General features: G+C 36.0%; 2 protein-coding genes across 2 annotated transcripts in view; both read left to right on the forward strand.

The window, feature by feature from the left end:
- The first annotated feature begins 4,664 nt into the window (after positions 1–4,664).
- LOC148781407 (uncharacterized) lies at positions 4,665–16,896 on the forward strand. Its single transcript, XM_088872472.1, has 4 exons — positions 4,665–5,532; positions 15,679–15,806; positions 15,893–15,968; positions 16,058–16,896. The coding sequence occupies exons 2-4, from the start codon at positions 15,735–15,737 to the stop codon at positions 16,255–16,257; spliced, it is 348 nt and encodes a 115-aa protein (XP_088728598.1). The 5' UTR covers positions 4,665–5,532; positions 15,679–15,734; the 3' UTR covers positions 16,258–16,896.
- LOC18422968 (protein DETOXIFICATION 35) overlaps positions 7,459–17,301 on the forward strand; it is a 38,101-nt gene continuing 28,258 nt past the window's right edge. The window contains exon 1 of the mRNA XM_011627619.3: positions 7,459–7,839. Coding sequence (XP_011625921.1) covers positions 7,579–7,839 — 261 coding nt within the window. The 5' untranslated portion in view covers positions 7,459–7,578. The remainder of the gene's footprint in view (positions 7,840–17,301) is intronic.

Genomic DNA, 17,301 nt, shown 5'->3' on the forward strand with positions numbered 1-17,301 from the left:
ATTTGTCAACTTGAGAGTATTAGTGCGAGAATGAATGATGAAGATAAAATATGAATGATGAAGATAAAGTGGCCACCTTGCTTTGTTCATTGTCAGAATCCTATAATAACCTTGTTACTACATTGAGTTGTAGTAAAAAAGATTATCTCGATTTGGGCTCGGTGGGTAGTGCCCTACTTGTCGATGAACTTCGAAAGAAGGAATCTTTGGGAAATTTGATGGAATTAAAAATGGAAGCTCTTGTGGCTAGAGGTCGATCAAATGACGGAAGCTATTGTGGCAAGAAGTCGATCGAATGAACGAGGTGATTCATCAAGGAATCATTCAAGAAGTAATTCAAGATTTCGATCAAAATCTAGATGGCTTAATAACAATAATGTGTATTGGCATTGTGGGAAGCCTGGTCATATAAGGAAGAATTGTTTTAAAAGAAATAAAGTGAATTCTTCCAAAGCTCTTAATGCGAGAGGTGAAAAGCCAAGTGAATCCAAGATTGAAGCAAATCATATATAAGAGTATATCCGGGTTCATTGAAGATGAAGTATTGATGGTGTCATATAATTAATATTCTATCAAAATTGGACTCTTGATAATGGATCCACCCATCACATGTGCCCCCATAGATCATGGTTTGACTCATATAAGTCATGTGAAGGAGGATCCGTATTCATGTGTAATAATTCCACTAGCAAGGTGGTTGGAATGAGTTCGATTTACCTAAGAATGTTTGATGGGACTATTTGGGTAATTAAGGATGTTAGGCATGTGTCGGAACTAAAAAAGAGCTTGATTTCCCTATCTTCTCTAGATTAGGAAGGTTATAAGTTCATCAGTCAAGGTGGAGTAATCAAAGTATCAAAAGGGGCTTTAATTGTGATGAAAGAAGTCTTAGTTGGAAGCTTGTACAAGTTATTGAGAAGCACAATAATAAAGGATGAAATTAATTCCGCGGTCGAAGGTGAGGAAGTTCCATTTTGCCTATGGCATAGAAGATTGGGGCATACGAGTGATAAGGGTATGAATGTCTTGATGAAGAGGAATTTTTTCCTACACTTAAAATTGATGGATCCGAATTTTATTAGCATTGTGTTTATGGGAAACAATATAGACAACTTTTCAAGGCCGAGAAGCCTACAAACAAGTATAAACTTGATTACATTCACCTGGATGCATCTGGCCCTTCACCAACTACATCTTATGGAGCCACATTATATTTTGTTTCATTTATTGATGACTTCTCAAGAAATATATGGATCAAAACTCTCAAGTCTAAATGTGATGTATTTTGTGTATCAAGAATTTTAAAGCTGGAGTTGAAAAATCTACGGGGCATCACATCAAAGTTTTTCGGGCCAATAATGGTGGAGAGTTTGTTTCAAAGGAGTTCGAAAATTATTGCAAGGCTGAGGGAATTACTAGGCATTACATAAATGCCTACAATCTTCAACAAAATAGTGTGGCCAAGAGTATGAATCGCACTTTGATGGAGTGTGCAAGGTGCATGTTAAGCAATGCCGGCATAGAACAAGAATTATTGGCCGAAGCCGTATCAATGACTTGTTATCTTATCTACTGATCACCTTCGGTAACATTGGATAGCAAAACTCCTAATAAGGTATGGTATGAAACTCCAAGTGACTGCTCCGATTTAAAATTTTTTGGTTGTGATGGATATGCACTTATTCTAAGTTGCCCAAGGAATAAATTGGATCCAAGGTCAAAGAAGTGCATCTTTGTGCGTTATATCAAGGGTGTGAAGGGGTACCGGTTATGGGATTCAAGTACCTGAAAAATAATCACTAGCCGTGGTGTGCATTTTGATGAATCAAGTTATTGGCAAAAAGGATGATGATGAAGGACAATGTTCAAGAAGTGCAACTAGAGGGCCAAGAATTTGAAAGCAAAGCCAAAATACTTCCACCAAGTGTAACTATGCCTTGTGAAAATATTCTCATTAATCATAGTGAAGAGCATGAAGAACTAGGAAGCTAAGATGAAGAACCACATGGCCTTCATGATGAAATTGTGCCTTTGGCATATAGGCGCTCTACTAGAGAAACTCGTGGACTCGGGGGTACAAAGATTATGTGGATCCAAATACTTTGCATGCTTTGATAATCGAAAATAAAGAGCCAACATCATTCCGTAAAGCCATTGATAACAATGGTATCGAACATTGGAAAAGAGCGATGGGAGAAGAGATATTGACCCTTCAAAGAAACAAGACTTGGGATTTGGTCGAGCTACCAAAAGGTAGAAAGATCGTTGGTTGTAAATAGGTGTTCAAGATAAAGAAGGGCCTCGATGACAAGCTTGAAAGATACAGGGCAAGATTGGTGGCAAAAGGTTTTTCGCAAAAACATGGCATTGACTTTGATGAAATTTTTTCACCGGTAGTCAAGTTGGTCTCAATTCGCTTGGTGCTTGGGTTAGTTGGTATGCATGATTTAGAGCTCGAGCAAATGGATGTAAAGACAATTTTTTTGCATGGAGAGCTTGAAGAGGTACATGCAACAACCGGACGGCTTCATAAAGGAGGGCAAAGAAGGACTTGTGTGCAAATTGAAGAAGTCCTTGTATGAGTTCAAGCAAGCATCAAGACATTGATAATGAACATTTGATATTTTTATGATGAACCTTGGGTACACAAGAAGTAAGTATGATCATTGCATCTATTTAAAAGTCTTTGATGATGGTACATACTTGATTTTCGTCTTATATGTGGATGACATGCTTTTGGTGTGTTGAGACAAAAATTGATGAGCTCAAGACTTCTTTGACCAAAAGATTTGAGATGAAGGATCTCGGGCTGCCGAGGCAAATCCTTGAGATTGAAATTGAAAGGAATAAACAAAATGAAAGAGTGCTTGATAAATTTGGCATGAAAGATACAAAGCCGGTGAAGATACCCTTGGCGCCTCACTTCAAATTATCTTCAATACAAAGTCCAAAGACGGAAGAAGAAAAAAGAAGCATGACTAAGGTTCCTTATACAAATGCGATTGGAAGTTTAATGTTTATCATGGTATGTACAAGACCAGATATTGCGTATGCGGTTGATGTTATAAGTCGGTTTATGGCAAACCCCGAAAAGGTTCATTGGGAAGCAACAAAATGGGTGCTTCGGTACTTAAGAGGTACAACTAGTTATGCAATCAAATTTGGCAAGGGCTCAACTCCAATACAAAATTTTGTGGATGCAAATTTTGCTGGTGATCTTGATAGAGGTAGGTCGACTATCGCATTTATTTTTTAGTTTGCAAATGGACCGGTAAATTGAATGTCAAGGCTCAAAGACACGGTAGCATTGTCATCTATTGAAGCCGAGTACATGACGGCAACAAAGGCATCAAAAGATATCGTGTGGCTTCAAGGATTGACAGGTGAGATGAATATTGTATGCAAGCCCATGGAACTATTTTGTGACAATATGAGCGCTATCCATTTGGCCAAGAACCATGTTAACCACATGATGTCAAGACACATATTGGTTCAATCAAGACACATATTGGTTCAATATCACTATATCCTGCAAGTTGTTGAAGATGGAAGAGTTCGATTGGTCAAGATCAAGATTGAAGACAACCTTGTAGATACGTTTATAAATATCATTTAAGTAGAGAAGTTAGAATGAAGTTTAACTTCTCTAGGTCTCAAGAAATGAACAAAGTGATGGTTTGGCAAAGCAAATATGTGATTTTGCATCAAGGTAGAGATTGTTGGGACGTGATGTCAAATCACAATCCCATGGTATTTTCATTATGATGAGGGCTATTTTAGTCATAATGAAAAGGTTCTTTCTCATAAAGCTTTATTGCTCATTAAATTGGGTGAAAAGAAGAGGGCGAGAAAGTGAAAGATATAGAGTGAAGGTTGGCAAGAAAATTTGGAGGTTTTTACTACAAAACCCAAGTACAACCATTTGGGTTTGAGTTGAGCCATTTTATCGGTATTTCTTCGCGGCATCGGTGAATCGAAGAAGAGTCGATTGTAGGTAGTTTTGTGGTAGGAAGTTCTTTTGTTTAAGCTTTTCTTTGAGATTGTATGAGGTAACTCTACGTAACCTCAATCTTGTAAGTTTTCCTTGATAGTGAATACATATTTACCGTCTTGCCCGTGGACATAGCCCATCTTGGGTGAACCACGTATATATGTGTGTCCCTCTCGACTTTCATTTGTATTGTTCTTTGATGATTCCCATATTGCTTGTTTTATTGTTTTTATATATTTTTTAATTATATTACACTTGTTATTGCATCTTGGACATGTTATTTGAGTGTTGAAATCATTGTGGTGTAGTGCTCACTACATCTAATGGGATTTGAAATATCCCGATTTGCTCAAAAGGGGTGATTGGGATATGCCGATTCTAAAACAAAAACCACTGCTAAAATGGCAATAATGAAGAGAACAACAAGGCTTATTTTGCTGGTTGATTGTTCTTTTTGGAAGTGATAAGGAGATGGGTTCAACTAGATTTGGTGGAGGAAGCCATGAAAGACCTGTGGTTGAGGAGGTGGGCTAGGAGGGATGAAGCTTGAGATTAAGCTTCGGTTGCTTTTTGAGAAAACCCAATTCATTTATCTTTTAAATCTTTACCATTGTTTCAGATATTTCTTAGATAATCAGCCATTAATGGAGCTCCCCAAGCTGTTATATAAAAACCAAGTCAGTTTTTCTCCACAAAAATTCAATTATTTCACTCCTATGCTCAGAGATTCTACTGCAAATCCATCATTAGTGAAGCTCCAAGCTGTTCTTACAAAACCCAATTCACTTCTTTGTAAAAAGTTGAGACTGGTCCATTCTATTCAAAGCTTCCCATGCTAATCATTAATGGAGCTCCAAGTTGTCATAACAAAACACAATGCATTTCTTCGCAAAACAACGAGATTGGTTCTATGTGTTAAGAGATTCCTATGCAAATTCGCCATTATTGGAGCTCAGCTTCTCCACAATGCAGTCCTTGCCTGTGTTTCAGTCCTGCTAGCTCATCATTGAAGTGTATACAGATGGGTGATATTAAACGACCATTCCCCTCTCTCTAGGATCACTCCTCTTGTTACATGTCGGAAAACAATTCGAACATGTGGGTGTTTTATTTAACTTTTCTCTCTTTTACTTTGGGCCATTGGATTGCATCTAATCCAATGGTTGTGGTGTTATAGGAACTTTACTGTTTTAAAAAGATTAAAACCCTTTTATTTAGAGAGAGAAAAAGTGAGAAAAAGATAGAGAGAGTGTGGAATTATGAGGTTCTAAGCAACAAGCTGTTGCTGATTCTCTTTTCCAGGGTGTGAAAATATTCGGGCGCAAATTTTAGTAAAAAAAAAATGCTTCTAATTTGCATGCCAGATCGTCGCAATGGAGTGGGATTGCATTTCATCTGCAAATATTTGAATCTGCAGCTTTCCTGCTCTCATGGCGTGAAAAGGAGGGCCTCAAGCTCATCAAAGCAAATTGGGGTTTTGATCAGATATCTTAAAGGAAGTTAGCTTTTTTTTTTTTTGTGGACGAGAAGAAAACCATGAGGTGGGACATCAAATCTCCGTAAATTTACAGTTGGGTTTCCTTCTTTGCATTTGAAGTTATTAGGGTTGGATTTTTGACATATATTATAGTTTGCCTTTAGTATGAAAATTCGACAAACAAATTATGGAATTACTTTTGTTGGTATTGATCACCCTTTTCTAAAATTAACATTCCTCATTTTGAAACAATTACTCTTGGAATAGCAAATTAGGAGAGATTGTGCAATAGTGAAGGTGCCCTAGAGGCTTGAAATTTTATGGTGTATAATAATACTTATTATAATTGTGAGTTGGTAAACCTTAAATTGTGTCCATATATACATAAGGGCAAGCTTTCTATGTTTCCCTTACAACATAAAACTTAGGAAAAATTACAAAAAACATCCTAAAATGGACTATCTATGGCAACTTACCGCCACCCCAATCTTTTCTCTCACTTTTTCCCCCCAAACAATCTTTCTTTGCAAATAACCCCCAACCCAAAAATAGCATGAAATAAGACTAAACTACCCTTGTTTGTTTCACATGGCCTTCTCTTTCCTGTTTTCACACACGCTCCGATAGTACAAACATGCGCTCCGACATTCTGAATGTGCACTCCGGCAATGCAAGTCTAAGCCGCAGCGCTTTGGGATTATGAGAACTCGCTCCGGTAGTGCAAAGACGCGCTCCGACAATGAAGTCTCTGGAGCCACAGTGCTCCGGCAATGGAGGACCGCGGTCCGGCATTATAAACAAGCGCTCCGGCAACGCAGGTCTGAGCCACAGCGCTCCGGCATTATGAGAACGCGCTCCGGCAGTACGCTTCTTGGGATCCGTGAATTGATTTGGTTTGTATGAGAAGGGCATTTTCATCCAAAAAATAACAATTTTTAACCTTGGGGGCTTTGCAAAGAAAGTTTGTTTTTGGAAAAAAAGTGAGAGAAAAGATTGGGGTGGGGGTAAGTTGCATAGATAGTCTATTTTAGAGTGTTTTTGGTAATTTTTCCTAAAACTTATATACTTCTCTTTATCCAACTGTCCATTCTGAATGAAGGGCTATTATTGCCCCAACCACAATGTCACGTCTCTACACTTTTTTTTTTTTTTTTAATAAAGTATTTTAATACCAAATTTTGTATGTCCAATCTTCTATTAAACTTGCTCTAGCGAAAAATATAATCATCTGACCGAGGGCGTAGAAGTACCTATGCTCCTTCAGGAGCACAGTATACGTACTCTTCATTGAAAAGGCTTCATAAAGAGGGCATTTTCCATAACCACACAGGTGGGGCCTCGTGGACTGTGGTCACCAATCCTACTTGCCCTTTTTCGGTACTCTTTCCAGCGATCCAGGCAACTCTCCGGCAACATTTTGTAAAACTTAAATTTAATTTTTTTAAAATAATAATCTAACACCGGAGGTAATTACCAAAAAATTTAGATTTTAAAAATGCCTTCATCATGTGACCGAGGGAGTAGAAGTAACTATGCTCCCTCGGGAGCATAGTATACGCACCTTTGTTGAAAAGGTTTGGAAAAGTTTATATAGAGCCTAGCCTCTAAACAATCAAATTGGATCTTACCTCAAAAATTTTATTAGAAGATATTGTTTTGATGCCCAAATATCTTCAAATTGACCATCTTGACATCAAGATGCATGGACTTGGGAAAAAAAATGGATTTTAAGTTTTAAAAATAGTGCATCTTGTAACGTATTAGATCATTAAATTTTAAGTTATTTAAGTTTTTATAGATCCGCTTGATCTACACTATTTTTGAAGTTTTAAATTTTATAATTAAAAATAAAAATCTATTTTAAGACTAGTCAAAGATTTCTAGTATTGAAATCATATTTCTCGGCACTATTTGAAGGTAGGCTCTATTTTGATTGTTTAGAGCCTCGGCTCTATACAAGCAGCACAATTCATAAAAAAGGCCTGTTTTCCATGTAAGAAACCACAACGCGGGAGGCCTGGTGGTGTACTCAAATACCATTCCTACCTGCCGCTCTCGACTCCGGCGATCTGGGCCACATCCCGGCGACGTTTCGTCGTTACCCAGTGAAATGGAGGTGCCTCTCCTGGAAAACACTACATTTTCCGGCGAAGATTATCCGGCTATCTCTGATTGTCGGCAAGCCAGAACCCTCTGGGGGATGGAATCTCGGAAGTTATGGACAATCGCGGCGCCAATTATATTTAGTACGCTGTGCTTTTATACGCTAGGTTCGACTACGCAGATGTTTGCTGGCCATTTAGGGGCCTTGGAATTAGCAGCGGTGGCCATTTCTACCTCTGTTATCTCCACATTCACCATTGGATTCATGGTAAATGCTTCTTCTCACCATTTTTTTTCTGTATTTTTTAGGTTTTCACTTTTTTTTCAGCTGAGTTTGAGGAAGTAGGAGTAATGGGAGAGCTTGTGGTTCTCCACCGGGATTTGGCCAGATTTTGGATTTCCAGCGTGTGTTTGGCCAGAATGTGGTTTCTCGCGGTTTGATGCATTTCCTGAAAGTAAATGGGTGTTTTTTTTGAGTTGTTAGAGCTAGGACAGTGTTTATGCATTCAGTTTTGGAGATGAGAATTTATGAAATTTTGGCCGGAAATTTCAGCATTCCGACGATTGGCTGAAGTTTCCAGCAAGTTCTTTTTGTGAATGTTTTGACCTTCTTTGGTTTTCTCGTACTTTGGGGCGATTTTAATGCTTTTTTAGTTATTTTTTAGACCATTTTTTCGGGTGTTTTTAAAGAAAAACGAAAACTTGTGCAACAGTTCCCAGCTTTTATGATTTTCCTTTTTACATTTTTTGCTTTTCCAGTTGGATTTTGAATAATTTATTGCAAAGATTGTGATAATAAAGCAGAGGTCATGTTGGTAACACCATTTAAGCTTCAGGTATTGATTCGAGCCTAGCCGCCTGTCTAAGTTTCTATTCCCACTATCATATTCAGAAATTACTAACTATTTTTAAAAATGAGTAGGGCTATCTACCCAAACAAAAAAAAAAAAAAAAAAAAAAGAACAGGAAAAAAAAGAAAAGAAAAAGAAAAAGAAAAAATAGGCCCAGTATTCCCCACTTATCTAAAAAAAAAAAAAAAGAAAGAAAAGAAAAGAAAAGATTGTGATAATAGAGTAGCTAAAAAAACAAATGGAAATTACTATAGTATCTCACCTGATTTTTTTTTTTTATATATATTATTTTTCCTGATTACGTTGTGCTATCCTAGTGTTTGTTTCTTGTGTATTGGAGTTATTTATAGACACGAATTTCTCACTATTTGCTGAACTTTTACTTATTTAAAAGTTGCAAATTGCTGAAGTATTTGCTGAACTTTTACTCACTCCATTTGCTGAACTTTCACCCATTTTCTCGCTGTACTTTTACTCATTTCGACTTTTGAGTTTGGGTGCGGTTTGTATAGAGCCTACGCTCTAAACAATCAAATTAGAGCTTACCTTCAAATAGCGTTGAGAAATGTGGTTTCAATACTAGAAATCTTTGTGATAGCCTTAAAATATATTTCATATTTATTTATAAATTTTAAAGTTTAAAAAATATTGTGGATCAACACATCTATGAAAACTTGAAAATCTTGAAAATTGACGGTTAGCATTAAAAAATACACCATTTCCAAAATTTTAAATCCATTTTTTTTCTCATGTCTATGCACCTTGATGCCGATATGATCAATTTGAAGATATTTGAGCACTAAAACAACCTCTTCTAGTGAAATTTTTGAGTTAGGCTCTAATTTGATTGTTTAGAGCCTCGACTGTATATAAATTTTTCCCTTTAAGTTTTCGTGACGGTTTCATAGTTTAATACTCTGGTGCCCAGAATAGGGTCGACAATAGGCTGGACCGGGCCTAAGCCAATCGGGCCCTGGTCATCACAGCCCCCCGCCCAGCCGTGATTGGGCCAAAAATTGACTGATCCAACCCGACCCTCGGGGCACATTTTTTACATTAGGCCCTAGTTTTCTAAGGTTGAGATCAGTGTTCGCAAAATTGAACTGGAACGGTTAATCGGGCATAGGGCTGGAAGCGGTTTAACCGGCCTAACTGATAAACCGGCCGATTCAACCACTATGACTGGACAAGTCTTGGGCGGTACAAAAGGTCTTGAAAAAATAAATTAAAAAAACGAAAAAAAAATACTAAAATATGAAAAACATATAAAGAACAATTAAAACACAACACATTCAAATGAAGTTGAAAATTAATAGAAAAAAATGGATTTTAACCCATTTTATATTTTCCAAGGACTATTTTTTAATTTTTTTTAAAAAAGATGGGAAAATATAAAAGTGAGTATTAATGATAAATTTTTTTTTTAATCTTTACCATAATGTAAAGAATATTTAAAATTATATTACAAATCAAATTCTTTATTTTTGAGAATTTATATACATTTTTTTGTTTTTTTTTCTTAATACTGATTGATCACCTTAACCGCCCAAAACTGGAGCCGGCCACTGACCGGTTCTGATCGATCCAGCTGGTTAGCTGTTAGATCGGGCTATTTTGCGATCAATAGTTGAGATAACCACGCGGAGTAAGGCCACCCAGCCTATTGCCACTTTGGCTTCTTAATCATTGCTTTTGCTCGGTTCATGGAAATTTGTCAAAACCCAGGTTAACTATTTAATATGGTTTCTTTGTAACTAGCCAATCAAAATATACTTAGAATAGATTAAAATGAGTGACGTATTAGATATGAAAGTACTAGATATTTTGGAAACCTAATCATTGCTTTTCCAATGTTCATGGAAACTTGTCAAAACCACATGTTAACTTTTTAATAGGGTTTCTTTCAATAAATAGCCCATCAAAATATACTTAGAATAGTTTAAAAATTAGTGAAATATTAAATATTTAGTGGATTTGGTGCCATCCGGTTTGGTCGACCACCCGAACTAGGTCCGGATCTAAATCATTTAGACTTGACCAGGTCAAGTCCGGGATCTGGCATGAACCTAATCTGGTCGGATTGGTGCTTGATCCAACATATAAAATACATATATTTAATAATACATAAAAAATAAGTTTTATTTTTTAATTTCCCAACCCGGATCCAGGTCTGCCTCAAACCCATCCCGACTTGTATCGAAAGTTGATATTCATCGTTTTTTTTGCAACTATTTGAGATCAACTATACAAATCATAGTCAATCAAAATAGATAATGTAGATTCAGAGCTCATTAAAAAATTTTAATAAAATTTTTCGTTGACTACCTACTTATCACAACCTACCTCTTTTTACGAACTTGAAAAAGTTAATAGAAAGTTTAAAAGTACACCATTAAAATGACCAAGCACAAATACTGCTTCCTCTCTCAACCACGCACTCTTAACAAACTCCTATCCTCTCCCTCTCTACCCACTAAAATGTCGATGTTCAAATCTGTACCAAGACACGTTTAACTCATGTTGACGTGGGTATGGTGTTAAGCTATAGGTCAACGTTTTCATTTTCACAGCTACCGGTTTAGATTTTCTTTCCCACAAAACATTTAAAAATCAATATTTTAAGAACGTGTTAAGGTCAACTATTATTTTTAAAAATATGCAGATGCCCCCAGTGACATGGCAAAAAAAAAGAAGCCTCATGCTGTTGCTCCTCTGCAAGTGGCTAGCGACGTTTACACTTTAACATCGACCATTTTGGAGACAGGACCATACTATTTCGCTCATAGAAAATGACTTTGTGAGACTCTCTTACATTTAGGACCTCAAATAGTCATCATTAAATGTGATAAAAATCATTAAAATGTGATACAAATCATTAAAAAAATCAAATTCTACACTGTAATAACTTTTCTAAAACTTAAATGTGATACAAATCATTAAAATGTGATACAAATCATTAAAAAAATCAAATTCTACACTGTAATAACTTTTCTAAAACTTATGTCAAATTTCGTGGTGATTTAAAATCTTACACAGGGTGAGCATCTTATTAGATCATTACTCTTCCCTCGTATCGTGTTATATTGTTCTTTCCGCTGCAATAGGTACACGTGTCACTAGCTTTACTCATTGACTTTTCTACACCCTCGAAATGAACTTTTTCCATGTAACAAAAGGCAAAACCAGTGTTTAAAAAAACGTCGAGTCGACTCGAGAATCGTCATGGACGGCTCGAATAGCTAAAAAAATCGGGAATCGTCCGGTTCTAGAGAGAACCGGACGATTCTGTATAGTGACTCGCCGATTCACTGTACGGAATCGGCGAGTCCCGTGAAGAACACGGGCTGCACAGTGTTCTTCACGGGATTTTTTGAAATTTGTCATTTTTTGATCATTTTTTTTGGCATGTGATCTAATTTGCAGGCTTTAAACAACTTTATTCAGCTTTTACATGGATTAAATGGTTGAGAAATTTTGTGTTTTTGGATCACGAAACTTGCATTTTTAGCGTTTCTGCCTTTCCATGTGTTTCATGCCAAATAGGGCATGAATCTTTCAAAATTTGTAGGCATTTTGATCGTAAAGTTGTTCATCAAAACCTTATGTTACTAATTGTGATAATCGTTGAGAAAAACAGAGTTTTTTGGAGATTTAAGGCTCCGGTTCACAAAACCAGGTAAGAAGTTTGGGTTTTTTTTTTTTCCGCCATATGATTAATTTCACTGCATATTTTGAAGATAATAAGTTCAATTTGTAGGGTTTTTAATCTTTATTGTGTCTATTATGATTTAACGTATTCAATTTTTTGTAATTTGGTCAATTACAGCATGAAATTTCACATGAACACAGAGATGTCTGCGGAACCAAATTTCCGTTGTTTTTTTTTTTTCCGCCTTTTGATTTTTTGTTCATGATATATTATAAATAATGCGTTCAAAATTTAGGGTTTTGATTCCTTATATTGTTGTTTATCAGAAAATGTACTCAATTGGATGTAATTTATTCGCTTAGAGGTGGATTTTTTAGTTAAAATGGCTTATGTAAGATGGCTCTGTGAAGAACAATTGTTTTTTTTTTTTTTTGTTTGTAATCCATGATCGAATTTTTTGTAATACTTGGTCGATTTTTTTTGTAATCCATGATCGAATTATTTTTTTGTAATCCATGATCGAATTTTTCGTTTTTTTGTTTATTTTGTAACCCATGATAGAATTTTTTGTAATCCATGATCGAATTTTTTGTAATCCATGATCAAAATGTTTGTTTTTTTGTCTTGTAATCCATGATCGAAATGTTTATTTTTTTTTTGTAATCCATGATCGAAATGTTTGTTTTTTTTTGGTAATCCATGATCGAATTTTTCGTTTTTTGTTTTTTTTGTAACCCATGATAGAGTTTTTTGTAATCCATGATTGAATTTTTTGTAATCCATGATCGAATTGTTTTTTTCTTTTTTTGTAATCCACGATCGAATTTTAGCTTTTTTTTTTTGTTTTTTTTGTTTTTTGTAATCCATGATCGAATTTTATGTAATCCATGATCGAATTTTTTGTAATCCATGATTGAATTTTTTGAAAATTTGTGATTTTTTTTTTTTAATCCATGATCGATTTTTTTTTGTAATCCATGATCGAATTTTTTGAAAATTTGTGATTTTTTTTTTTAAATCCATGATCGAATTTTTTGAAAATTTGTTAATTTATTTTTTTAATCCATGATCGAATTTTTTTTTGTAATCCATGATCGAATTTTTTGAAAATTTTCTGTACTTTTTTTTTATATTTCTTTTTATCTATGATCGAATTTTTTGAAAAATGATGATTTTCCGAAAAGATGTGAAAATCGTGATAAGGTTTTGATTATCATGATGTATTAAACCCAATTTTTAATTTTTATTGTTTGAGTTTGCTGTACTTTTTTTTTCCACGATCGAATTTTTTGAAAAATGATGATTTTCTAAAAAGATGTGAAAATCGTGACAAGGTTTTAATTATCATGAGGTATTAAACCATATTTTAAATTTTTATTTTTAAAGTTTTTGTTGAAAAAATTGTATGTTGATAGATTATTTATGCAAAAAAATGCATGTTATTATATTTTTAATGCAAAACTGTATTTTTTTTATCTGTTGTTAATGCATTTTTTAGTTGGAATGACAGCTGTTAGCTGGCTTTGTGAAGAATTATTTTTATTATTAATTTTTTAATGCAAAAAATGTATGTTCTTGATAATTGAGTTGTAGCCATGTTTGGAGCTTGCATTTGGTATTATATTATCCTGAATGTTTGTAATTGATATGTACGAAAATATTATTGTCAATAGAGGTATTTTGCAATAACAAATAACAACAAATATGACTACATGAACTACCCCAACATATTATCACTACACATGGTGATTATTTTTCTTGTTGAACTGTCAGGTTAATTTTATACTTTTTACATCTTAAAACAGTTGAATCATGTCAAGATCTGCAGAAGACCGTGCATGGCAACATGGGGTCAGACTTGATCCCAACAAAAAAGACAAAATTATTTGTAATTACTGTCAAAGAGTGATAAGTAGTGGGGTACATAGGTTCAAGCAACACTTGGCAGGGGTTAAGGGAGAAGTTTCTGCATGCGTTAGTGTCCCTAGTAATGTAAAAAAATAGATGGCGGCAATTCTTAATGCTAACAAAGGTAAAAATTGCCAAACATAGGATGAATGATGAGATAGCTAGTTTATATATGCCATCAAGCAGGAATGATACAGAAAAGCAATATAATAATGACCTAGAAGAGCAATATAATAATGAGCTAGACATGGCCACAAGATTGAGTTTATATGAATAATATCAGAGGGAACGTGGGTTTAGAATGCCCGGTGGGTCTAGCTCTGACATGAATGGTAGGCTTAGCTCAAATATGCTTGGCGGGCCCAGCTCGAGCATGTATGACGGGCCCAGCTCAAATATGTATGGAGGGGTTAATGGCAATATCTATCAAGGAGAATCAGATGTTGAAGAAATTGTTTTTAGGTTACCTAGTAGTGTCAGTATTGCAGGTCATGGTCGTAAAGACCCATTTCTCTCAAAGCCTAAGTCACAACAGATGACCCTAAAAGGCATGGTTAAAGGTACAAGAAACATGTTGGGGAGATATGTTGGTAAATGGTTCTACGATAAAGGGATTTCTTTTGATGCAGCCAATAGCCTATATTTTCCACCTATGGTCAGTGCAATCCAGAGAGTCGGGCCCGGGGTAAAACCCCCGACGGCATATGAGCTCAGTGGGCTAATATTAGATGAAGACGTGGAGGAAGTTCAAAAGTGGATTGAAGAATATAAACAGAGTTGGCCAAGGACAGGCATTACTCTCATGAGTGATGGTTGGTTGAATAAAGTTAGCAAAAAAGAGTTTTTAAACTTCTTGGCCTATTTCCCAAAAGGTACAACTTTTTGTCTAGCAAAGACGTATCAGGGACGAAGAAGGATGCAAACTTCTACGTACGACTATATGATCAGATAGTGGAGGAGGTGGGAGATAAGCATGTAGTCCAGTTTATTACAGACAATGCGCGTGCATGTGTTTCTACAGGCAGCAAGTTGATGGATAAGAGGAAGCATCTAGTATGGGCCCCGTGTGCTGCATACAGCATCGATCTTATGTTAGAGGAGATCGGTGAGATCAAAATTGTGAAGGAGACTCTAGAGGAAGCAAGGTTGGTGTCGAGATTTATATACAACCACTCTAAAATTTTATTTCTGTTTAGAGAACACTCTAAGAAAAAAGAGATAATCAGGCCTAACATAACCCGCTTTGCGACCGATTACTTAGCTGTGGACTCCATTCGAGAATCTGAAGGTACATTAAAGAGATTGTTTACCTGTGAAGAGTAGTTAAATGACCACCTCTCGAAGTTCAGTACCGGTATAAAAGTGGACAACATAGTCTCAAATAGGCGGTTCTGGTCTCGATGTTCCAGTGTTGTAGAGGCAACTGCTCCTTTGGTCATGGTAGTAAGAATGGTGGATGCTGACAAGAAAGTTACCATGGGTATCCTTTATGAAGGTATTGAGAGGGCGAAATCAGCTATTGGGGAGAAGTGTAATTTATCTAGCAAAGTGATCGCGATTATAGAAAGGAGGTGGAACACCAAATTTGGACGTCCAATTTATTATGCTAGTAAATATATATTTATATCATTACAATGTTTCATTTTAAATCATTTTTTTATGAAATTGTAAATGACATTTTTCTATATATATTTTGTAGGTTACTACTTCAACCCAAAATTTTTCTATTTGACACCTGAACAACCCCACAAGATTATGGAAGGGGTCAGATACATTATTGTGAGGTTGGAGAGAAGCCATCGAAACCAGGTAGCAGCAATACAAGAGGTATTATTTAATGTTTGGATAAAAACTTCATTGAGTTGTTATATTTGTAAGGAATAATGCACTAAACCGTAATATATTTGTTTTAGCTTGCTATGTATAGGGATGCTGTAGGATCCTTCGGAACTAGACTTGCCAGGAATTCTCGAACTATGATGGATCCAGGTTATCCCCTCGCTAATATTTTGTTCACTCATATATTTAATCTGATGAATTGTTCTCGTCCTTACAATGCTTTTTGCATTTTAATCCAGCTGAATGGTGGGAGATATATGGTACTGATGCACCTCACCTAAAGAGGATAACAATCAAGGTGCTCTCCCAGACATGTTCTGCTACTGGCTGTGAGCGCAACTGGAGTACGTTCCAATGGTTGCACACTACTAGGAGGAATCGACTCGCTTCTGAGAAGCTTCATAAACTAGTCTACGTTCATTATAATTTAAACCTCTGAGATCGACAAATAAGAAGGAAGCTTGAAGACTATGGGCCGATAGACGTAGACACAATATTTGTCACAGACACTGCAGACCAATGGGTAGTAGAAGAGGAGGAGTCAGTGTTGCACAAGAGAGCGTTCCTTGAGGCTATCGGTGATGAAGATCTTGAAGAAAGTGATGAGCAACATGAAAGAGGAAGCAGCCAGCCATCGTATCCACAATTCGTTGGAGATGTCGGTGATATTGCACCCAATGAGGGAGAGTAGGAAGGGGGTTTAAGAGAAAATGAGAGAGATGATGATTCTGAGGCCACCCTATCCCAACCATATTATTCACATATCGAGTCCCAATAGCAACAGTGTAGGGATGAGCACCACAGTGCAGGTGAGCATGAAGGATGGACAAGCTTCGGGGATTTTGGATTGGGAACACAACAAAACACTAACACTCAAGGATTTGGGAATAGTCAGACGCCTGCTAATATCGATGATTCGTTTTTAGATCGAATTAATGAATTGTCAAACGAATTCAATCAATGACACCAGCGTGACCAAGAAGAACAACAACGTCGTCTATCATTTTATTTTTAGATCGTATGTTACTAATTTTATGCTTTATTGTAGTCCATGTATGTTGATATACTTATTCCATGATAATTCTATGTTTATCCTTTTGTGTGATGTAAATTAAATGCTGAATAGTAGTTCATGCAGGGAAAGAACATATCAATATTCGCATATTCATGCAAAAACATGAAAATTCTTAATGGAGTACCCTCATTTCTTATTGAATTCCTAAAAAATAATATTTATAATGAATTTTAATAATTTTTTCGGATATTTTTGAAGCTTTATTCTGACCGATTCACCCGATTCCCGATCCTGATCGCCGATTCGTCGATCCGGATTGCCGATTCGCCTATCCGTATCGGTTTTTTGGGTGCCCAATCCGGGTCACCGATCCGCTTTTTAAACCATTGGGCAAAACTATTTAATTCTGGAATTGTGATGTCTCATTGGCTTAAATGCCTCTATTATTTATGTTCGCACAAACGAAAT

This window comes from Amborella trichopoda, chromosome 7 (genome assembly GCF_054954075.1).
Source record: "Amborella trichopoda isolate Santa Cruz 75 chromosome 7, AtrichopodaSantaCruz75HAP2 v2.0, whole genome shotgun sequence".
Classification (NCBI taxonomy): domain Eukaryota; kingdom Viridiplantae; phylum Streptophyta; class Magnoliopsida; order Amborellales; family Amborellaceae; genus Amborella; species Amborella trichopoda.